General features: G+C 41.0%; 1 protein-coding gene across 1 annotated transcript; it reads right to left on the reverse strand.

Moving 5' to 3' along the window:
* Window positions 1-7,417: 7,417 nt before the first annotated feature.
* On the reverse strand, window positions 7,418-13,280 carry sla1a (Src like adaptor 1a). The gene is made up of 8 exons (XM_085346355.1): window positions 13,139-13,280; window positions 12,642-12,738; window positions 12,199-12,298; window positions 11,909-11,995; window positions 11,549-11,652; window positions 10,861-10,992; window positions 10,250-10,379; window positions 7,418-8,765 (listed from the first exon to the last, which is right to left on the reverse strand). Exons 2-8 carry the CDS (start codon window positions 12,712-12,714, stop codon window positions 8,564-8,566), a joined length of 828 nt encoding a protein of 275 aa, XP_085202481.1. The 5' UTR covers window positions 12,715-12,738; window positions 13,139-13,280; the 3' UTR covers window positions 7,418-8,563.
* Window positions 13,281-24,192: the final 10,912 nt, after the last annotated feature.

A 24,192-nucleotide genomic window follows, 5' to 3' on the forward strand; every position in this document is an offset into this window, starting at 1 on the left:
TTGATTCACGATTGCGTGTGAAAAAAAAAGGTGAAAACAAATAAGAAATGTAAATGTTATACTGTTTTTTGTTTTAATGTTGTCACATGTAACTTTCTGCATACATGAAATGCTCTAAATCAAGGAATCGTCAGTATCACAACTAAAAGAATACTTTTCTACAACTGATAGATTTAAATGGTTAATCTGCTAAAACGCAACACCATAGAAACTCCAGAGCGCCTTAATTTGGAGATCTCTTATTTTTTTAATAAAGAGATTGTATTTGCAGAGTGGAGTGATCACTTTGAGAAACTTGTGATAAGCCATGTTATTCTTCCTGGAACTATCTGTGCGGTAATCAGCAGCCAAAGGTGCAAACAACCATGTCAGAGCTTTTCTGTTGTTTCTGGTCTTTCTCCAAAAGCAGCACAGCCACAGGCACTGAAAAGTGTGCGTGTGTATGTGTGCGCTTACGTGTCGGTCAACAGGTCAGTGTCTTTAGCAGGAAGATAGTTTACAAGCAAATGTTTTAGAGGGGATGAATATGTGGTTGGCTGTTTAGAAAGTAATCACATTCTCGCAGTGGCAGTAATGTCTTTGAGCTCTTGAAATTTTTACCTTTTTGTTCTGTTAATGGGGATTTCTGAGCAGAAAAAAAAATAATGTGCCGAAGTGCACCTAATGCTGAAGCAAAAGGAAAGTGTGAAGGCACATCTCAGAGTTTGAATCTCAGCAGCCGCCTGTCCCCGCATATTTAAGTGGGTTCATATGAGATATTTGTATAACTTTCCATCACCATGTGCGCTGCCCAAAATGTCTCTGATGGTGCAGTAGTTTGCATGAGGAACATGGTAATATTCAGAAAGCATGACCGCTGCCAGGAACTTTCACACCTGCATCGAATTAGAACGCTAAACGCAGAGAGCAGTATTTAAATATTCAAATGCGAGCTTTTAACTCATTCACTGCCAGCCATTGGCAGTGAATGAGTTAAGAGAAGCAGATTAGGTGTTCCTGGTAGTGGCTGTACTTTCAGGATCTCTCCAGAGCTGTTCAGGGCTCTCTAGTTGGATCGATAAAAAATTGGAGCACAAAGGCAAGTTGTTTCTGAAGTTGGTCCAGTGGTGACGTCATTTCAATGTGACCACTGAAGTGTGAAGACAAAAAAAGCTGCAGCTTATTTTGTTTGCATTCTGTCCTCTTGCACTGAAGGTGAACTATGATTCAGTCTTTTGTGCCATTGTAATGTCAAGTATGAGTGGTCACGTAAGCTATGTGATAGATTACAGTTTTTTCTGATTGCTTAAGCACATTTTTTGTAACTATTGGCTAATTTTGCAAAACTCTTCACACAAATAAGAAAACCTGTCACCCAATCATCAAAACATTGTAGTTCTCTTGCAAAAGCAAACACAGCTAGATTAACTCTTCACACCTTCGTAAAAATGGTGTTTCCGTATCAAACAGTACACACAAGCCATCATCTACTAAGCACACAATGTGCCAACTACACACTGATGGTATGAATACAAAACACATCTGGCTTTTGCTTTCCCTGTGCACAAGGTAGGCTATGTCAGTTTGAGCTCATACTTCTGTCATAGATCCATAAGCATAGAGGGATCCAAACTTCAAGTACTGGTGTTTATTCAAACACATCAAAACAAACACAAGTGTTCATTTCCAAGTATAGGATTATTTGCAATCGCCATAATGACTATATGGGTTACTTGGTCTGCAGTGAACATGCTTCCTCTGCCCCCAGCATCTGGTCATCTAGCAATTCTGTAAAGTAACAATTTCAGTATTTTTACATCAATGGTATTGGTGTGTTTCTCATTGGCATATGGCAGTGCTACAAATCTTTGTGCGAAGTGACTGTACTAACCGATTCTCATTTCAAGATGTCCTTATGGTACTTGCTACAGTGTAGCGGCTCGAGTTAGGCTGGACCCGTTGGCCAGCTACCCTCAGTGTCATTCCACGGTTGATTACATGGTCCACTATTGTAGCTCTGATGTCATCAGCAATTCTATTTCTTACTCTTCCTACCCTTCCTCTCCCCCCTCCTCATCTTCCTCTCCCCCTTCCTCGTCTTCCTCTTGCTCCTCCTTGTCCTTGTCGTCCTCTTCATCCTACTTCTTCACCTCCACGTCCTCTTCCTCGGCCTCCTCTACTTCTCACTCTTTCTGCTCCCTCCATTGTACTCCGCACACACAGCTTACCTGTATTATAGTGCTTAGCCTGATTGCAAAGTGAACTAATTATCTAAAAAAGTTTTCACATGTGAAAGTGTGCCAGACAGTTGGCAAATTAGTGTTAATGATAGCCATACATGTGTATACTTTTGCTAGGAGTGTGTTGGAAATTTGGTAATTGAGTGTTGTGCAGTGAATTGTGCCTACAGTTTTGCAAAGTGTGTGTTACAAAATTGCAAACTGAGTGCAAAGCAGTTTTTGTGCTTTTAGTTTTGCAAACTCAGTGAGTGGTTTTGCTATAAGTCTGAATAGTTTTAGAGATTGTGCTACAGGAATCACAGTTAGGGTTTAAGCATTCAGAAAAAACTGTAATGTCCCAGTAGTTGTCTTGACATTTCTCCCTCTCATCAACTCTGTATTTTTTATTAATCGAGCATTCATCTCCAGCCCAGAGTCTGACCTGAAACCCATCCATCTTAACTGCCTTTTATTTTTCTTCATTTCACTGACTAGGAAGTGCGTCAGACTTGTTCCTGACGCTAATATGCTCACAACTGCCATCCTGCTTTTCACTGCCAGAGAGCGATGGGCTTCAACGGGAGCTGAAGGCAACGGAAAGAGTGACACAAAGTCCTCTTGCACGTTTAAGCAATTTTTCACAGGTATTGAGATATTAAATGTTTAAATTCTTGACACATGGTTTCACCTGCCAGAGCAGTGAAAATTTAACAAGACTTTTTATAGCATGCTGAAGGCAGTGTATGCTTGCATATTAAGTCACCAACTGGGCTTATTTAGGTTTACCAACAACTGAATTCCCATTTAGAAAGTGCCTGTGGAAAGCTTGTGTTAATTATTTAGAAGAAGCCACGTGGCAAACAGCTGCTCGAAAATCTCCTCACTGAAAATGAGCTTTTTTCCAAGAGGACCCATCCACCTCTTGTAATGGCTGTATAGCGCAGCAGGCAAGGATGCTCTGAGCTTTTACTCAGCTGGCGACTGAGTGACAGCAGAGCCGAGTTATCCTTTCCCCCCCCCCCCCCCTCTCCGAATACCTATCCTTCAACTACTTCCAGAAAATAATTTATGCCTCAGGCTGACTTTTCCCAGATTCAAGTGGCTGTTTTCATCATATTTACCCTCTTAGGTTTTTTTGCCCATTAAAGCAGGCTTTGCAGATTTCACAACATTTTATTTGGCAAATAAAACGTGCCTGTATTGTTTAGCTATGTTATGGTGGTAACTGGCTGTGAATGAAAGACACCAATCGCACCTAATAACTGTGAACTAAGTCACTCAAGTCTGGATAATAAGGTGTTAAAAGCAATGTTTTTTTTGTTATGTGGAAAATGATATTACAAAGCCGTCCCCTCCAGGATTACCACAGAAAGTGCACAGCATGGCGCTTGTGGGTAATAGCATCTGTCACTGTGTTTACTTTGGCTTTTTTTGTAACCTTTCTATATTAAACATGTGAAAAAGTAATTCTGTAATGATCATGCACATGACTTCCTCATTCTTTGGTATTTATGTGAAAAAGCTTCAGAAATGGAAGTAGATAGAGATTCCTAGCAGCGCACATAAGACCTTCCCATTCCCTGGCGAAGATGTGGACCTTTGGAGTTTTTCTCTAGTGACTGTTCGGTTCTTGTTTGTTTTCTTCTTGGTCTCTGGACAGCCTTGGATTTGGTTGTGTGTATTGGCTGAGGCCCCTGGTTCAACATTAAAGGCCATGTTCTCATGTGCTGTTTCTGAGAAGAACACTCAGTGCTGTTGACATTACTCTTTGGAGGAGGTTTTTCACCGGATTAGGAGAAACTGTCAAAAGCATTTACACTTGATTAGTGTAATTATTGAACCACTGGCTTCTTAGTAAAACCTTATTATTATCTTTCAATGTGCAGCTACCTTGTTCGTGTCTGTTTTGAGCCTAAAATGGGATAAACATTTGGGGTTTGTCCTAATAACCATGTGAAAATAACATGAAATGAAATATGCCAAAATGCCAGTATTCTACTACCACATCCTGCCAAATCTTGAAGTAGGCAAGCCAGCCATTTGTGACATTTGCCACATCAGTCCACAGACAGGTGTTTAAACTAATACTGCAAAAGTTACTAAGTGCCCTCGTTATCTGTAAAATGTGAGCAAAAGAGTTACAGTTCATAGGGTCAGTGTCATGGCACAGCAGTGGCAAAGCAGTACAATATATGTCCCAATCATTTGCAATAACATATACTTGGAGTATGTACTCAAACTAAACAGAAAATGTTCAATTTCAAACTCAGGGTTAGGCTGATTTTTATTCTATGTCTGCAGGAAGTGGTAAGAGTTAAAGTTAGAGCGGGAAGCCACTTTTCACACCAAAATAAGCACAGGGTAACGTCAGCTCGCAGTGTGAGGTTTTCAGACAGGAAATGAACATACTAATGTCTATCTGCACCATACACTGATCTGCTACGACACTGAGGAAGCTGAAGTGCGTAACAATGATCATCTTATCTTTGCAATGCAACAAGTCCTGGGTGAAAAAAAACAAAGAAAAAAAAATACTTAAAAACCGATGATGACTGATGCAACGAGCAGACAAAGGATTCAAGACAACAACCCAGCATTCAAATTCCCCACGTCCTACTTTGATATAGCATTAAAAGGAATGTGGTGGAAAAAGCCAGAGCCAGAGTCAAAGCCAGAGCTGCTCTGATGACACGATCAACACTTAAATGAGCAAAATTCCTAAAGTTGATTATTAAGACCATATAGAAGTTAAAAAATAAGCCATAATGAAAGTGATAGTTTGGAGAAGGAAAGCAGCAATGTAAATTAAAACAGAATATTTCTAATTAAGCAAAGGAAACATTTATGTGGATTTTTAGGAGCTCACAAACAAGCACTGGGTCCCGCAGTGGCAAAGTCAGAGGTTTTTATAGCTGGGCCTTAGGGGTAGTGGAAAGGATGTGATGTGATCAGAAGAACGTGATTAACAGAAAGCAGGCTGTAGGATAAGGGATCCCCATCCATCTCTTCATTTCCTTCACTTATCCCCCTTTTTGTTCTGTGCCTTGATCCCATTTTTAGAGGCCGAGTTATGAGCAGGCTTCAACTCTTCTTCCTCTTTTTGTTTTCATTCAGGAAGAAGAAAAGAGGCCAGAGTGCGTTGTTGGAGTGTTTTTCTTGGTTCTAACATCCACTGCAACATCAAACAAAAATCAAGTTGAGAACAGGAGACTCAAGCTTGAATCCCTTTTGCTCATCATAAAGTCACAGAACCCGGGGGTTTCTCGTAAGTCGGCATGAGCTGCACGGGGATCTGGTTACGTTAAGTTTGAGCTGTATTTTTTCCTCTCTGCGCCTCACTGAGGGCAATTGTTTTCACCATGTACAACAAAAGTGTGATGATTGGCAGGGTGACGGGGTATTACCTTTCTTATCTGCATTAGTGTTACAGTAAGTGCTTGCATGGTTTCAGGGAACAGCTGTTTTTTCTGTGTTGGATCTTCACTGATTTGAATATGGATGAACAGAGTGATCAGAGGCAGAGTTTGTTTTGAATGTATAAGTGACCTTTGATGGACCATGCTTCCCATGGCTCTGCCTTCATTCTGATTCCAAGTTGAACTCTTCAACCCGCTTTCTTCACCTCAGTTGTTCAACTTTAAGCAGAAAATGTGTCATGTGGACAAACCGCACTAACAGCAAAACAGCAAAGTCGCTCAGCGCGCAATCTTCCTATGGTTTAGCCTCCAGTCTTTTCTCAACTGGTTGCACATGGTCTGCAGAGGGGGCCTTATGTGAGAAGTCACTAACGCTGACTGGAAAGCAGTCTCTGCATGGTGCAGCAGTAGGCTACCAGACGTGTGTGTCTGCATCACTGATTGTTCCATTCAACACACACACACTCACGCGCATACACCGTGTAACCCCACTTGCAGATATTTTACGAGACTTTAAAACAAGCCAACAGAACTATTTGATCTTGCTCTTTAACAGAGAAGAAAGTGCTGAGTTTGCCTGTACTGATTACACACAGTTGGCTCATAAATTTCACAAAAAAACAAATAAATACAATTTGGCAAGGTCGCCAAAGTTGTATAGCGCATATGTTCTGGAACGTAAAGCAATTTCCTGAACTATTCTTCTACAACATACATTCTCTGCAAATGCTCCAAGGCTCATTTCATTTTCTCTAAACCCTTTCCTCTTCATCAAAATCATTTCATCATTTTTTTTTTTAAATATTTCAGAATGTAAAAGAGGTCAAACAGTCCAGTATTTCATATATTTTTGTTATTTTCTGTATGCAAACACAGGCCAAACGCAGACCTGTGCTTTAACCTCTAGGACACTGTTCCTTTTTCAGCCATAATGCACTACACGTAGTTGAAATTTTCCCACACATCTGACTGATTCGACAGCTCTTCTGCTTGCTTCCTCGGACGCGTTCGTCATTCTTAGTTTCAGACTCGAAAACATCGGCAGTTTTGCTCGGGTTCATTGCAGATTTGCAGTAAGATATGATCTTATTAAAAAGAAGTTGTTCCATAAGACGTTGCAGAATAGCGGAAGTTGAGCAAATATCAATAGGCCGACTGTGTGTTTGTGAAGAAATCAGAATTCAGAAGTTCTCAGAAATTTCCCATCATGCCGCCACATCAGATGAACAGTGGGTACAGTATTAAATCTGAGAGGGTGAATGAAAAACAGGATGCTTTGACTTTTGTTCTCATGGGCTCACATTTGCCTAAAGAAATCTCATGCTAAATAGGGGGAAGCCCAAATCCCTTTCTATTTGGTTAACAGCTCATTTTCTCAAAAGGGGCAGTCTTTTTTTTTTTTTATATCTTTTTTCTCTCCATTTTTCAGCACTGGTGCAGAAAGTGCAAAATATATGCATGAGTTGCAAATGGTGCACAGACAAGCATGATGATAAGAGATTGGTAATGAAACTAATTGATGACTATTCGCTAATTTGGTTCAGTGAACTGTTACGTTAACAGTAAACCTAACCTTGAATCACAATATGCTTTTTTGATGTTGTTGTTTTTGGGGTTTTTATACGCAGCAGTCGTCCTCGGGTTGAGTCCTGAGCTTCACACACCTTCACAGCTGGTGGGATATTTTTGTCTTACTTTTAGGTCATGTGCGTGTTTTTCTGCTTAAATTTAAACATGCAGTACACCGATGTTTACCAGAAATACTGTGACCTCTCTAATGGTTAGTATTGCAGTTGACTGGTCTTTATTCCCATGAAACATTAAATAAAACATAAGGCAAAAAAGCATCAGACTATTACCATAACAGCCATACCTGTAATTGATTGATACATGAAACATGATAACTGGTACATATTAATTATATACAGTATTCACACGATCCTGTTGCACTAGTAACACTAAAATATTGTTACCAAGCCCGGTAACGATATTTGTAACCTGAGTTGCTCAAGTTAGATAAATTATTACACAGGAACATACATTTCAGTGTTTAGGAAACATTAATAAACTAAAAGAAAATTACAAGAAGAAGAAAAAAAACTATTTTGTGAACAACCCACACAGCATATATTATTGATAAACCATTTGGAGCCTTATCGTGCTTCACAGAAGTGATTATTTTCCACCCTCTGGGGATATTTAAAGGGCCAGTTCACTCAAATTACTAAAGCGGATTATATTTTTTACAACCTCTGTCTATACACATGGTCTCACTCTCTTGATCGGTGGGTCACACCACAATGAAAGCCATTAATTAGAGGTTGGTTGTTGATAACTGCGACACTGGCTTGTGTAGTGAATCTCATAGTGAGAATTAATATTGAATGACAAATCGTAGGATGGCAACTATAAGAGGAAGCCACATTTCGCTCAATCCCCCCTATATTTGTGTGTGAATAAATCACTGGTTGAGACACACTCATTATATGATCTTCATCTTCAATGCATCAATTTAGCCCCCAAATTCAAATGATCTGAGTTTGCCTGTGTCTCAATATGACCATTTTACCATAGTAATAAAACTTAAAATAGTTTGAAAGCCACAAAAAGCCATATGCATATAATTAGAATCTCTCCCACATCACTCATCACACCATAATGCCAAGCTTTGTTTTTCTGCCCTGCGTTCAGGTATTCACATCTAAATTGCACCGTCATCCAGTTCAACTACTTCACAAGTGTAATTGGTCATGCGATTTGCGTTATTGTTAAAAGTACTTCAAAGTGCTCAAAGTAGAAACAATGAAACGCCTCGATGTTTTGGGGTAATAGTTTCGGCTCAGTACTGTTCTCTGCTGGCTCTGAAGGAATCGTTAGTAGATTTCAGAGGAAGTTGTCTACTGGCCTCCACTTAAAAATAGTCCGGTCTTTTTAGCTTCACTGTTGCATCTAGAAGTCCTCGTCATAGTCAGTGTTCGGAAGGCCATTTTCAGGAAGCACATACAGCGATTTGCTTTTCTTCTTCCTGTTATCTGATTTCACCCGTGAAGGGTCTTGATCGCCAGCAAAGGACAGGTAGGCAGCGATGCTGTTCCTGACTCCATAGCTCACCATGTTTTCGTTGCAGGCGTCTGTGCTGACCAGCTGGTTCCTGTAAAGTGTAGAGATGAATACAATTAATCCCACCTTAGAATAAGGACAAACCTTCAGTAAAATGCTGGATTTGAGTGCAGGTTCTTTGTTTTTTTTTACTCAGTTTCAGCATTTAATGTGTTTTCTAACCTGTAGCCTCATTCACACATTTTTTCTTCTTCACATACGTAAGCACTTTTAACCTAACATTTAAACAGGTGCATTAGGGACAATTCAAAGTTCAGTCTGTCGCCCAAAGAAATTTCAAAATGGAGCCAGAGGCTGAACCACTGACCTTCACATTTAACCGTTAACCAGGCTCCACCTCCACAGCTGCCTCAGATATTCATTGCTGCCTCTTGTTTAGTGTCATGATTCACCGATTTCTTTATAAAATATCTTTTGCATATTTAATAAAGATTAAAAAAAGGAAACTTATAACCGTCATACCATGGTTATTATAACTAAACTTAAAATGTAACTTAAAACTTAAATGGAAACTAAATATTAAAAAATAATAATTTCTGAAAACCAAAATTAAAGTGAAAAATAGACTTTTGAAAAAAAAAACATGAATGGAAACAATTTTGTGATCTTAGAAAAATATGTAACATAAATTGAAAATAATGAGGAAATACTGTATCATGGGTTTTAGTATTTGTTCGTTTGGTAAAGATTTAATTACAGCTTGTCAGATGAGACACTGGTGGACATGTTGATTGTGGCTCCTGAGTGTCAGCTGTTTTTTTTCCTGCTTTTCCTAAATCTTGCCTCTGACAAATGCCCTCCATACAATAATAAATAAAGAATAAACAGTGTAAACAGTTACGGTGAATTAACAGAAACAGGGCAACAGTGCTTTGTTCTGTTACTCCACTGTGAGCTTTCTGTTGTTGAAGCTCAAATATATCCCCATGGTACTGTTGCACAAAGTTGGTTAGATGCTGGCTGTAGATTTTTTTTTAACAGTGCTTAAATGTGTTTTTCATTAAAATGCATTAAAATTGTATCTCAAAGGCTTAACGTTAAGGCGGGACAAAGATGGCAATTTTGAATTTTATTCAGTTCAGTTCAGCTCAGTGTTATTTATATCGTGCCAAATCACCATAATAGTCACCTCAATGCACTTTGTACAGTAAGGTAAAAACCCTACAGTAATACAAGAGAACCTTATTAATCAGACCACCCTCTATGAGGCAACACTTGGCATCAGTGGGAAGGAAAACCTCCCTTTTAACAGGAAGACCGAAGAACCAGCTTCAGGGAGGGGCACACAACATGCACTGTCACACTAACATGCTTCTAACTTGATCTTCTGACAAAGGCCAGCTCCCAATGTTGCAGTTTTAAAATAAAGTGGACAGACTTTTCCCCCCAGTTCTTCCCTGCACATGCTCCTCCACTGGGCAGCTTTTGTGCAATTCTGGCTCACAAATATTCAAATAAACACACTTCATGGCTGTCGCCTTCATAGCAAAATATTTATTTGAATCTCATCTGTACCTGTCTACTTTGTTCCAGTCAAAGTTGCGTCGCATCACTACAGGTGGAGCTCCAAGACTTGCATCTGGCGGCTGAATCGTGCCAGACAGGCAGGGCGAGGTCAGCACACAGCATAACCCATCTGCAGAATCTGAAAATGCAACAATAGGGGAAGTAAAATACAGCCCCCAGGCAAGACGAGCAAAGAACAAACATAAAGTTGCAAAATTTGCATGAACCACTCAACACTTGACCGCTCTAGCAAACATACAAAGCAAACTTATATATGTGTCAAGAGTATTGCACTACTTCAGCAATTATCACAACCGCTTTTCCTCACTGTGTACACAACAGTGCTTATCAAACATGCAAGTTGTATCTCATTTCCCGTTGTGTTCCAAAAATATTCTTTCAGTGGAGGAAATATATATAGAGGCTGAAACACTGATAACAAATACTTCTATATTAAGAACATGAAACTGTATTTTTGTTCATCTAAGCGTGTGTGGTTTCTGAAGTTCGTTAGTACTTATATGTGTGTGTGTGTGCCCCTACACATGATGAGTTTGTTTACTGTCTCACATGTGAACTAAAGGTCTATGAGAAAGCAACATATTTACGTATCTACTCACCAGAATAATGATTGATCATATCTTCAAGGCATTGGAAAGTGAGACGTGGGGAGATGTAGTACCAGCTGTTGTCAAGTCTGAAGATACGATAGTGCTTTACACTCCTGTGCCTCACTGAGAGCGAATACAGACCTGAGGATGTGACATGCATCGCATGCTTTGAAGACAGGCTTTCAATAATGACATCAATCTTGAAACAAGACCATATGATTAATAACAATAACATCAATAACCACGGCTTTGAGACAAAGCAGAAGCAACGTGAAGTTCAGTCATGTGGTGTAGTTTCCATCTCCTGTCAAGTTTAGTCATTGGATTTATTTATTTATCACAGGTCAATGGGACTTTGGCCCAGTTAGAAGTCATTTCCCTTTTTACGTGTCTTTACAGATATAGTTTGACATTTTGGGAGATAGGCTGTTTGCTTTCCATTCAGCCTAAAGATGCAACCAGCAGGCATTTGGCTCAGCTTAGCTTAGCAGTCATTGGCCTGCTTTATCTAGACCTCAGTAGCAGCTTGCTGCTTCCTCCCCTTTCCAGCTATGGTTAACTGAGCGGTTAATGGTGTGACTATGCTGATGTCCTGTGTCGGTAGTTAAGTCTCAGAGGTAGTTCACGATTGCTTTTAACTTATTCACAGAAACCAAGAATTGGAATCAAATGAAAGTAGTCGTTTACTTGTTCTTACCTCTCTCCCTGGTGCTTTCTCGGACCAGAAAAGAACCCACTCTGTTCCCGGGTAGAAGAAGCAGTTCTTCCGCCTTCTGCCTCTCCACACCTTCAAACAGCCAGCTGATTGAACCAAAAGAAAAATAAAACCCAAATGAGTATTTAATTCCAGATTAAATACTAGTGGGGATAATAATATAAATCACCATATTTATTAAATCAGCACAAACGCAGCTGTAATATAGGGCGCATCACCAATATGTCATGCCCATTCTATTAAAACGACAGCTCGTAAAGCAGAAGGACCTATTTTTATCAAGTTCAAGCAAACCAACCAGACCAGTGGAACGGAAGATAGTGTCAGTGAGGTGTTACTTACCCATGGTACACTCGTGCTACATGGCTGCCGGGTATGTAGTTCTCCTTCCCCGTTTGGATAGAGCGCACTCTCCACCAATAAGCCTCCCTGACAACGACACAGAAGCAAAGAGGAATTAAAAACTGACCTTTTGCCGAGCCACTTCTCTAAATTACACATTTAGAACACTCCATTACAAACAAACCTTTCTTTTTGACTTTGGTTTCCTTTTGCTGCACATAATCTCCAAAACTTTTCTCTTTTCTTTTCTTTTCTTTTTTTCAATTAGAAAAGCAAGCACATGAACTTACTGCGCAACCACTTTGAGCTTTTCTCCCAGTCTGTAGATCGGCTCGCTGATTTCAGGAGCAGGATAGTCCTGGAGCACCACCACCACCTCGTCTTCTGTGCCTGCAAAAACAGTAATATTTGCAGCCTTTACTGGCAGCCAAATGTTGCCGTTGTGATTTAGAAATAACTAAAACTGTCCGAAATCAGTTTTTAAGACTAGATTTGTGATTTCTTATGTATGTGTACTCGTGATTTGTGTTTAATTGCCTAGGTTCAATTGCCACATCATCATAGGCATGCATAATGAAACATGGCGAAACAGTAAATTCTGGTATTCAAGATATCAGTGTCTCTTCGGTCAGGGATTATCACAGTGACTGTTGTTGCTGCCAAGAGTGCAGAAAGCTCCCAATCTGTAGTTTTTATCAGCCTGCGCTATTTATACACTAAAAGGACATCTTACCCTTCAGAGAGGTTTCAGGGTTTCCGGTGTTGACCTTGTTCTCAGCACTCACACCTCGCATCACATTCCCCATCCTCCAGATGGACTAGACTCCAGCCTGAAGTCAGGACAAAAAGAAAATAGACAGACAGGAATCACTAGTACACGTCTCTCTGCTCTTGATCTTGTAGTCTACATACTGACCATTGAGCTATATCTCAACTGACACATTTGTTGCAAAATGGGGAAGCTGAGGCTAGATGTTATCGAACCTATTTTTCCATTGCAGCACCGAGCTTTGTGTACTAACTAACAGACTGTGAATTTAGATATTGCCACATCATATACCTAAACTTCAAATGATCTTACATAACGCATATTATGATTAATCCATGAAAGCATTTCGACAGATCCTGCCTGTATTTATAAGTCACAGTATGTAGCAAGACAGCTGGCTAGTATGAAGAAGCGACAGGTCCGCTTGAGCAGATGCAGCTCAGCAAAGTGTGAACACTTACTTGCAAAATTTGTGGCTCGTTGTTTCCGATGGCATCAAGGCCAGCGAGAGAGATGATGACCCAAACAGGGCATCGCGGCAGCAGCAGAATCTGGAACTAGAACGGCACCATCTTCACAAGAGTTTACAGGAATGATATGTCACCCACTGGGGTGACAGCTCTGCATCTGACTGCAAACTCACTTCCTGTAATGAAATGAGGAAGAGAGCAGGCAAGAGTGTTGTTGAGAAACACGGTGAAACATGCAAGAAGAGACTTCACAACAGCCTCGCTGTTAGGGAAACCAAAAGCGCCGCTGGGGTTTTTTGTTGTTGACATTTTAAATTTATAGGTGGGCTTTCTTTCATAATGTTTTGGTTTCACAAAGTCAGTGCTGATTGCCAATAGTGAGTGTGCTTTTCCCCCAAAATAACGATGACAGTAATAATCTGTTCAAATCATTCAAGCCCCATGGGGAAGTTTCAAACTTGGTTAGGTGAAACCAGTAGTATTCAAAATGCTAAAATCATATCAGTGTAGTTCTCTTCTTGAAAACCCCTCAAGGGAAGAATAAGAATACTTTGACAGAATCAGCAAAACTACCCTTATTGTTTGTAGACTGTGGGAATTAAGTATCCAGAGAGAAACATCTGACTGTTAGGCAACACTGCTTTTACAACAACTGTCCGTATTTTCAAATCATATACAAAGTTTATAATAGCCTATAGCTTATATTCCATGTTACATGAAAAAAATGTATATAAAAAAATACACACAAGCTTCTCTGGCAGTCATGCAACACTTGTGACATCACAAGTGTTTTTCTTGCAGTCTTGAGGTGTTTGTCTCAGGCAGGAACTCATATTACCCTGCATGTTGAAAAGCGGCACTGAAGATGTGTTACAATGGTACCAAACATCCCAATGTGACAAACTGGGAACGTGAGGCTGCGGTAATGTATCCTTTTATTTCTGATCCCACAAATGGAACATGTGGGGTACCACAAAAATGCCAAAAAGTGCTTGGCAGGCCCCCGGCACTGGCAGAGCCCAGTATGTGTCTCCTATGTGCCTTAATTCAACCAACTAACTCTGGACAGCTATTTATAATCTCAGCTAATGTTTAAAAATGTAGTACAAAATATGGTTATGTAACTGTATTTTTCATATTAAAACCTGGATTATTCTTCTTCAAAACTACGCTTTAGTGAAATCTTTAAAAGACTGAGTTAGTCCTTCCTTTTGGTTTTTGGTGGAAAGGGGGATAAGGTTAGCTCTGAGTGATAAAATTCCTAAGAGGAAGTACACAGAGTCATGCATCACATCATGTACCAACTGAACTGCGACTAAACCATGCTTTACGCAGTTCTGTTCTGCGTAGCAGCAGATACTGTGGCTTGGTGGCTACCGTGAGACTCCAGGACTCTAACAGCTGTGGTTGCCAGGAAGGAAGTCTCCACCAGCTTAGAATGAAAATAAATACCAGGTAGTTTGTGTGCTGACCAAATTTACTTTTATCTTTAGAATTTTTAGCACTTCTATGTAGTTTTTTTTTTTTTTTTTAGCTTTCACAGGAGAGTTATCTGTTATGCCATCTCTGTCCTATTCAGGCATTAACAGTCATATGTGGATGACTAAATAGAGAAGAAGGTTTAGCAGTGTGACATGCATCACATTTCACACTAAGCTAACTATAGCTGTACTATTAGAGTGTTACCCGCTATAAACGTGGCAGGGCGTAAAGTAGTGTAAAGAAATGTTGAAAAAGTTGGAAAAGTGATACCAATATAAAATGTTAGTTTAAAAAACAATTTGTATGAATGAAGCTGAAAAAGATGTAAGTAGTAAAAGATGTAAGTAGTAAAAGATGTAAGTAGTATTAGAGCACACAAAGGTAATCGATAATTCTGTAAAGCCTGGAACATTTTTCTTTTTTCTTTCATTACACAGACTTTCTACTTCTTCAGGTCCTGGTTGCTGTCTCTTGCAGTGCCAGGGCGATGTGTGTTTTTGAGTGAATCATACTTTCATCAGACATTACACACGTGAACCAGCGGGGCTGTCCACATTAGCCTCACTTCAATGAGCCTCTTTGTTACTTAAAGATCAGATATTTATTTCCCCTCTTCTTTAAGGCAATTCATTCTCCATCACATGTCTTCCTTTTGAGATCTTTCTAGACTAAGTATTTGTTTACTTGGTTATTTAGACTAACAACAGTGTGTGGGCTAGTGCAGTTATTTAAAAACATAGGAAATGAAATTATAAGTGGGCATTACACCACCAAACGCTGTTATTGTTTCCATTACTTGTAAAACAATGACTTGAAACCCAGTCCTGTTTTTACTGAGATCTGCGTTCTATGATCTCTTATACATTGTTCTTTATTATTTATCCATACATCCAACCATTTATCTTCTCCTGCTTACCCAGTTACCAGTGGAGGAAATATACATAGATGGTGAAACACTTCATATGTATTGCAGGTGCTGCAGTTTAAGCAGAGAAGTCCAGGTTTTCCCCTCCATGGCGACTTCTTCCATCCCACTCAGGAGCACATAAAGGTCAGTTAAAATTCCAAGACAACTGCCTTGGTTCAGTTGGCTCGGGAAAATATTTCCTTTATTATACATTTCTTAAATAAAAAGACCTATTTCAAGATGTTGTCTGTGAAGTCATAAATATATCCTGTAGATCATTCATCGGATAATCCATTGTTTTACATTTATCAGAATCAGAATCAGAATCAGAATCAGAAACTTTATTGTCATTGTCATGAGAACAACGAAATTAAGAATGGTCCCCGATCATTGCATCATCCCTAGCAATATCAAAATATAAATAAAACAATAAAATTCAATAAATAAAATAGATAGAATACTTAAAATACTAATAAGATATAACAGTAAAACATTCACATACATTCCCACACACATGCTTCAGACCGTGCATAGATTAACACAAGAGTGGCGTGATGGACATTTTTTTGTAGTATTCAGATGTGTTATTGCAGTTGGATAACAGCTGTGTTTGAGTCTATTAGTCCTTGCTCTGATTGCCCTGTACCGTCTGCCTGAGGGCAACAGTTCGAACAGGGAGTGGCCAGGATGTGAGGTGTCTTTTATGATGTTTTGGGCCTTTTTAAAACAGTGGACGTTGTGTAGAACTTCCAGTGTGGGGAGAGGGCAGCCAGTGATCTTTTGGGCGGTGTTAATGATCCCTTGGAGTGCTTTCCTCTGAGCCCCTGTGCAGCTAGTGTACCAGATGCATATGCAGTAAGTTAGAACACTCTCAATGGTGGCTCTGTAGAAGGACACCAGCAGTCTCTGTGTGATGTTATTCCTCCTGAGAATTCTCAGGAAGTACAGTCTCTGTTGGGCCTTTTTCAGCAGCTCGGAGGTGTTCACACTCCAGGAAAGGTTCTCCTCTATATTGACTCCCAGGAAGCGGAAGCTTGCCACCCTTTCTACACAGTCCCCATTTATGAATAGTGGTTGGATCTCTGCCTTTTTCCTTCTGAAATCTATTATGAGTTCTTTGGTTTTTGAAGTGTTGAGGAGGAGGTTATTGGCCTTACACCATGACGTCAGCTGCTCCACCTCGTCTCTGTACGTAGACTCGTCTCCCTTGGAAATGAGCCCCACCACTGTGGTGTCATCTGCAAATTTCACAAAGATGTTGCTGTGGTGGCGAGGAGTGCAGTCGTGTGTGTAGAGAGAGTAGAGCAGTGGACTGAGCACACAGCCCTGGGGTGAGCCAGTGCTGAGACTCAGGGCTGAGGATGTGTGATGGCCAACTCTGACTCTCTGTCTACGGCCCGAGAGGAAGCTATTGATCCACATGCAGGTGCTGTATGGAAGCCCCAGGTCTTGTAGCTTGGCCACCAGTTTGTGTGGAAGGATGGTGTTAAAAGCTGAGCAGTAATCCACGAAGAGCATCCGCACATAGCTACCATGCTCTTCCAGGTGAGTTAATGCAGCATGGAGTGCTGTGGCTACAGCGTCTTCCGTGGATCGGTTTGCTCTGTAGGCAAACTGGTGTGGATCCAGGCTGCGGGGCAGGGCTGCTGTGATGTGTCTGCGGACCAACTTCTCAAAGCATTTCATTACCACTGGGGTGAGTGCCACCGGTCTGTAGTCATTCAGGCCGGTGATGTGGGGCTTCTTAGGCAAGGGGACTATGGTGGAGGACTTCAGGCAGAGTGGGACAGTCGCCTGTGCGAGGGATTTGTTGAAAATCCTGGTGAAGATCCCAGCCAGCTGTCCTGCACAATCCCTCAATATTCGACCTGGCACACCATCAGGACCCGCCGCCTTCCTCGGGTTAACAGCCTGCAGCATGCGCCTCACCTCGTGCTCTTCCAGGGTGAGGGTGTTGCTGCTATGGGTGGCGTGTTGCTGCTGTGGCTCCAATACCTCCGGTACCCTGGTCTCAAAGCGGGCAAAGAAGATATTCAGCTCCTCTGCCAGCTCCAGGTCACCGTCCGCAGCTCCGAGATTGATCTTATAGTTGGTTAGGTGCTGGATGCCTTGCCACACCTGCCGGCTGGTATTACTCTTCAAATGGTCCTCGATCCTCCTCCTATAGTCCCCCTTTGCCTCTCTGATGCCTCTCTTCAGGTTGGATCGGGCTGTGGTGTAGTAATCCCTGTTGCCAGACCTGAACGCAATGTTCCTCTCCTTCAGCAGCTGCCTGACCTCCCGGGTCATCCAGGGCTTTTGGTTGGGATAAGCCCGGATCCGTTTGACTGCTGTAACAGTGTCTATGCAGTGTTTTATATAGCAGAGGACACCGTCTGTGAACATTTCCAAGTCCTGATGTTCAAAGATATCCCAGTTAGTCCTGTCAAAACAGTCCTGCAGCTGCTGAGAGGCACCCTCTGGCCATATGGTAATATTCTTTGTGATGGTAAGAGCAGTTTTCTTGAGGGGGGCATATGCAGGGATTAGAAACAGTGACAAGTGGTCAGACTGACCCAGATGTGGCAAAGGTCTGGCCCTGTAGCCCATTTTGATGTTGGAATAAACTTTGTCCAGAATCTTGTCACCCCTAGTGGCACACTTGACGTGCTGGTGGAATTTGGGGATTGCTTTTTTTAAGTCTGCGTGATTGAAGTCCCCTGCTACGATATGTACAGCGTCAGGGTAAGGTTCTCAGTCATCCAGGTCATTGTAGCCTAGAACTGATGAAGCTTCTCAGATGAGAGGTGAAATGTCTTAAAGCAACTTAAAGAAGTCCAGACGTTTTACATTTATCTGATTCAGCGTCATGGTGGAGGAGGATGGAACCTATCCCAGCTGTCAAGGGGCAAGAAGCAGGGTACATCCAGGACAGGTCACTGGTCTGATAGCACTCACACTTAGTGTCAGTTTAAAATCACTAATTAGTCTAAACCCACTAACTGCATGACTTTAGGAGGAACCCAGAGAACCCACACAGACACAAGGAGAACATATAAACTTCACACAGAAAGACCCTGGCCAGATGTTGGAGTCGAACCCTCCCCTCACCCGCCTGCTGTGAGGAAATAGTACTAACTACTGTGCAACCATTCTACACAGCTGTAAAGGCATATTTGCTAAAATATGCATATCAGCCCATCAGTACCCTTAGATCTGGGTCGTATAAAAAAACATGTCTTTATTCAAAAGCTGCATACAGCTGCTGTATGTAGAGGTGTCACACTGGCTGTGTTATTATCTTTTGCTGCCAGTCAGTTTCCCATCTTTGATAAAAGTAAAATAGTTTTCAAGTGATTGATGCACCAGTGCTGGTGTATAACGCGTGTTGGGGAAGTTGTGAGGTTTCGCTTTGAAGATGGTCGATGATTTGTAAGCACTGTTTTTATGGGGGTTTGGGGAAGAGAGTAACACCGTTTTTGTTTTTTTTTACTCCGACTCTCATAAAGACAAAAGCTGTCTGTCTGTGGCTGACGCTGGCCTCTGCTGCCAGAGGCTACTGTGCTGCAGTCTGGATGTGTTTGAACATTTCAAGGAGAATTGACCGCCACGCCCTCTTTCTAAAATTACTAAATTACTAGCTGTGAGGAATTCCCATCATATTTTTTTTCCTCTAAATCAAGACACACTCGGATGCCTTGAACCTCTTAAAGCAAGATGTGAGCGCTGCTGTAATGAATCGCTCCACAGTTCCTCTTTTTCCTAAAAAACAATACACATTCCTCTTGTTTGGACACCGAGACTTGGTGTTTATGTGGTCGCTGTGCTCTCCCACAGTAATAAGCAGTATCTAAATACAGAAGCAAAACTGACCCCACTGGACTCTAAACCACAGAACTGACAGGAACGGGCGTGAACTGCTTACATTTGCTTCTGAATATATCTGAACATTTTTAATGTTTTTTGAGAACAGTTTTTATCCACAGGCTTTATATGTTTGTAGCACTTTTACGTTTTAAAAAACAAAATCCAAATTATGCGTGCAAAAAAAGCTAAAATCCTTCAGCAGTTAACCTGTTATTATTAATATAATGTAGTCACTGTATGTGGGTCATTCAGGCATCTGGAGCATCTTATCCACTAAACCGTCTGTGGGAGTAATCGTCCCTCCCTGCTTCTCCCATCTATTAATGCATTCCTCTGAACTTCCAATGATATTCCTTTGAATTTTGGCAGCAGTGTTATTTCTATTTGCTAATTTAACAAATCAAAATAATCATATTGACCAAGAGTTTTCCCCAAAGTCTGTTTCAGCAGACCCGTTTTGGGGATTTTAATGGCAACATAATTGGACAAAATTGCATGCAGAAATGTGTTTTTGCAAACCACTGTATCATTATCATGGACTTTGTGACGAAAGAGGGCACAGAACTGAAAAGTCGCCCACTGTATAATCTCTCCTGGCTGCCAGTGAAGCAGAAGCAGACTTCCACAGAGAATTAACAACAACAACGTCTTAGACATGAATGCCTCGCCGGTCCTTAAACATTAAGTCCAGTCAGCTACAATAAATGAAGCCTGACATGACGCCATAGGAAAGTATTACTCATGACAATTACATCACTAACATTACTATGAACTGTGACCACTATAAAGACAAAACGCTACTGGGAAATGTGGATGGCATTGTGTTAAGCAGAACTGTGGCTACCTTTTTACCTTTTGTCAAAATAACTGTATTATCTGAACTCAAATACTAAAACCAGTTTTACTGCAGGGTCAGCAAAGGCAGTTTTATTGGGGTTGGTTTCACATGCCTGTGTATGCGCACTATGTCTGTCTGTACAATGTATGCATGTGCATGCAAACCTGCTTGCCATCCAGTTTCCATGTCAGCACTGCCTATATCTAGTGATAAAAGCATGCAGCTTGTGATGGCGTGTGATAGCTCAGCTGATATCCTGTTTAATTTTACATTATCAGCAAGTGTTTGTTGATTTGTGAAACTGCATTTTCACTTATTTCTTATAGGGTGCCAGTTACAATTTTCCTTTCTTTTTGTTATATGTGCCGTATATATACAGTAAATACTTTGTGCATAGTTAAATGTTTATATAGTAAATGTGGTCAAAGTGTCAAATAATGAAGCCAGTGTATTTAAAATCATCCAAAAGCTTCTAGTTCAGATCCAAAGGTTCAGCTTTCATCATTTGACTTATATTGATATCTAGGAAATAGCCAGAAAACACAGCTGCTGCTGTAAATGTCATGAAAAACATTAAACTTATAAATTGAATACGTAATTTGTAAGTATTCTATTAGTTTTTTGTACCTAGGTCTAAATACATGATGACACATATCACAGATCGTAACTCCAGGCTGCTTCTTATGAAAATCTCGTCTCATTCTTTGTTACCTGAATATTTCATTCAGGTTATTTTCTTGAAGTTTCACAACAATTTTACAGGCTGAGTGAAACACGCTTCTGTTAACACTCACAAGCTACCAGGTTACCTGCTTGTTAATATCTCATGAGCCAATCACTTGGCAGCACCTGGGTACATTTAGGCACCCAGAGTCAGTCAAGGTGACCTGCTGAAGTTCAAACCTAGCTTTAGAATGGGAAAGAATGAATTTAAATGTGGCGTGTTTGTTGGTGTCAGACAGGCTCGTCTGAGTATTTCAGAAACTGATGATCTGCTGGGATTTTCCAACACAATTTTTCCTCAGAATTTTCTGAAAAAGAGAAAATACCCAGTGAGCAGCAGTTCTCTGGAAGAACATTTCTTGTTGATGCCAGAGGTCAGAGGAGACTGTTTCCAACTGAAAGAAAGGCAACAGTAACTTAAATAACCAGTCATTATGAGAAAGGTAAACAGGGCTGAAACAGAAGACCATCTCTGAAGGCACAGCATGTCGACCCTTGAAGCAGATGGGTCACAGCGGTAGAAGACCACACCAGGTGCCACTCCTCCCAGTGAAGAACAGCAAACTGAGGCTATAAGTTGCTTGTCTGAGGAGTCTTAACTCCTGCAATAATGTTTAGGTGGCAGGGTCATAGTTTGACATATACAACATGAAAGCATGGATCCATTCTGTCTAGTGTCATCATCAGGCTGCTGTTTGTGGTATAATTATGTAGAGGATGTTTTTCTTGGCACACTTTCAGTCGCTTGGAACCAACTGAGCATCTTTTAAACACCATGGCCTACCTGTGCATTTTTGCTGACCGTGGTGGCTGCTTCCAATATAGCAGTGAGCACGAAGCTACTTAAATACCCTCCACAGTCACGAAATCTAAATCCAACAGAGCACCTTTGGACTGGTGGAACAGGAGGTGGAACTGGATGTGCAGCCAAAACATTTGCAGGACCTGTGTGATGCTATCATGTAAATATGGACCAACATCTCTGAGGTAAGTTTCCAGCAGCTTTTTGAATCTGTGCCATAAAGAATTAATACAGTTCTGAGGGCAAAACGTGGTCCAACTCAGCACTAGGAAAGTGTCGGTAATAAAGTGTCTGGTGAGTTTCTGTCTGAGTATAACAAGTAAAGTGATCAGCATAAAATCTCTTCAAGACAGTAAGGGTATCCAAGGTTTTCCAGGACAGATGTGACATTGTGCAAGCAAGTATGAGGTGCGGTCTTGCTGTAATCGTGCCATTAAATTAACAGTTCCACCTGCACTCTAATCCCTAAAGCTGTGCTCTGCAAATAGTAAAAGTGTTCCATCATTTAAGCTCTTTAAGCTCTGTAACCAGTGCTTCCATTAGGGTCACCTGTGTATTTTTATGTCAGCCACACCCTCCAGTTTCATGTGCACACTCACACATGCACACAGTGAGGATAATGCCAGTCTTCACGTGCAGGGTTGGGTAACTATTGGTTACTTTGCCAGCCAGCCCTGTCAAGCCCATAATGAGAGTCTGCATCAGTGGACTCACTCACTCCCTTCAGCAACGCAGATGGGAGTTTACAGTTTATCGCTGCATCATCATCTGTTACCCACTTATTACAGGGCTGTGGGCTGTTTTCGTGCCGCATGTCTTCGCTGTGCACCTGCAAAAGTATGTCCACCCACTGAAGGCACACTGCTGTTTCCAAGACATCTAAATCCCTAAAAGCCCCAGAGCCAGATCTGATGTGCAGCATGTGTTTAGTAACTTGAAACATATACTGAGTGATGTACAAATGTGTGGAATGTAATAATTGAGCAGATTTTGTCATCTAAGCGCTGTGATCTTTGCTATCTTGGTAGAAGGGTATATTTTTCGAGAGTGATGTTTGTAAAGACAAATAATAACATATTTTAAGTTCAGTGAAATCACTGGTGGAAAGTGATCTTACTAGTTCAAGTAAAGAGAAGGAATATGAATGAACACAAACAACACTGAGTCTTTTGGGGTTATGTTGAGTAGCAAATAAGTAGCTGATGATTGTACTTTTGAAGGAAAAGTTAAGCCAAGTGAGAGTTACATAATACAGGAAGCCCTCAAAATGTTTTTTCCACTGGCTGCTTTACAGATCATTGAGGACCTGCTGGTACTCCAGGCTGATTATTGGCTTTATTACTTTTCTGAGAAACAGTCCTCAGTGGAGCAGTGAAAATTTACTACCAACAGTTCTTTAATTTACACTCTACTTACTGTGCAGCCATGACTGTTAAAGCTTATCAGCCTATTAGAATATAGACCACATATGAACGCACAACACTGGTGTGCTTGATGTTAGACAGACTGTGATGCTTGGCACAAAGCAGACTAATATATGCATGAAATAAAAGTCTTTGTAACACTCAAGCCTTTGTAGACATAACCTAACAGTCTGCATTCTTTAAAGTGAATCTATACAACTCTGGACAAAACATAATCCTATCTTAGAAATAAAAGGACACACATGTTTTCAGAAGGCTACATCCGTATTTCATATTGGTATGTTCAGTAGTTTGACGTCGCTAATATTAGATACCGAGAAATCGAGAAAATTGCTATGCTGACATTACTGAATTAGTTCTGCTTTTTAGAGTTTCTAACAGTATCCTGTTATTGCCACATGCTGATTAGCTAATTGTGAACAGTTAAAAAGTTGCCTTTGAGCCCAATATAAAAGACAATTAGATGCCATCTGAATATGAAGCCGCGACTGACCAACGCACACTTGCATTATTTAATCAGAGCACAGGGTTGTATTGTATCTGTTATAATTATGTTCCTCAAGTTTTTTATTCAGCCTCCAAAATGAGGTATCTTTAGAGTTAGGTTTTGCAACATTAAACAGATGAGAAAGATGGCCGTGGTATTTTCAGTAATAAACAAAAACACTTGAGATGGTAAATGGTATAGCGCTTTTCTAGTCCATAGGACCCCAAAGCGCTTCACACTACATTCAGTCATCCACCCATTCACACACTGGCGATAGCAAGCTACATTGTAGCCACAGCTGCCCTGGGGCACACTGACAGAGGCGAGGCTGCCGGACAAAGGCGCCACCGGGCCCTCTGACCACCACCAGTAGGCAAACATGGGGTTAGTATCTTGCCCAAGGATATTTGGCATGCAGCCAGGATGCAGCCTGGGATCGAACCACCGACCTTCTGATTAGTGGCTGACCTGCTCTGCCACCTGAGCTACAGCCACCTTCGGAGGTACTTCGGAGAGGGTCTGCCCTCAGGTCACAA

This window comes from Diplotaxodon limnothrissa, linkage group LG22 (assembly GCF_057381915.1).
Source record: "Diplotaxodon limnothrissa isolate DT_005_m linkage group LG22, D_limnothrissa_male_GT1.1, whole genome shotgun sequence".
NCBI classification, from domain to species: Eukaryota; Metazoa; Chordata; class Actinopteri; order Cichliformes; family Cichlidae; genus Diplotaxodon; species Diplotaxodon limnothrissa.

What these genes read in the sequence shown, in the direction of transcription:
- sla1a (XM_085346355.1), bottom strand. Translation starts at nt 12,714, where the DNA reads ATGGGGAATGTGATGCGAGGTGTGAGTGCTGAGAACAAGGTCAACACC. An exon ending in CCCTGAAACCTCTCTGAAGG is followed by an intron (nt 12,299 to 12,641) that starts GTAAGATGTCCT and finishes CTGTTTTTGCAG; the next exon opens with GCACAGAAGACGAGGTGGTG. An exon ending in AGAAAGCACCAGGGAGAGAG is followed by an intron (nt 10,993 to 11,548) that starts GTAAGAACAAGT and finishes TCACATCCTCAG; the next exon opens with GTCTGTATTCGCTCTCAGTG.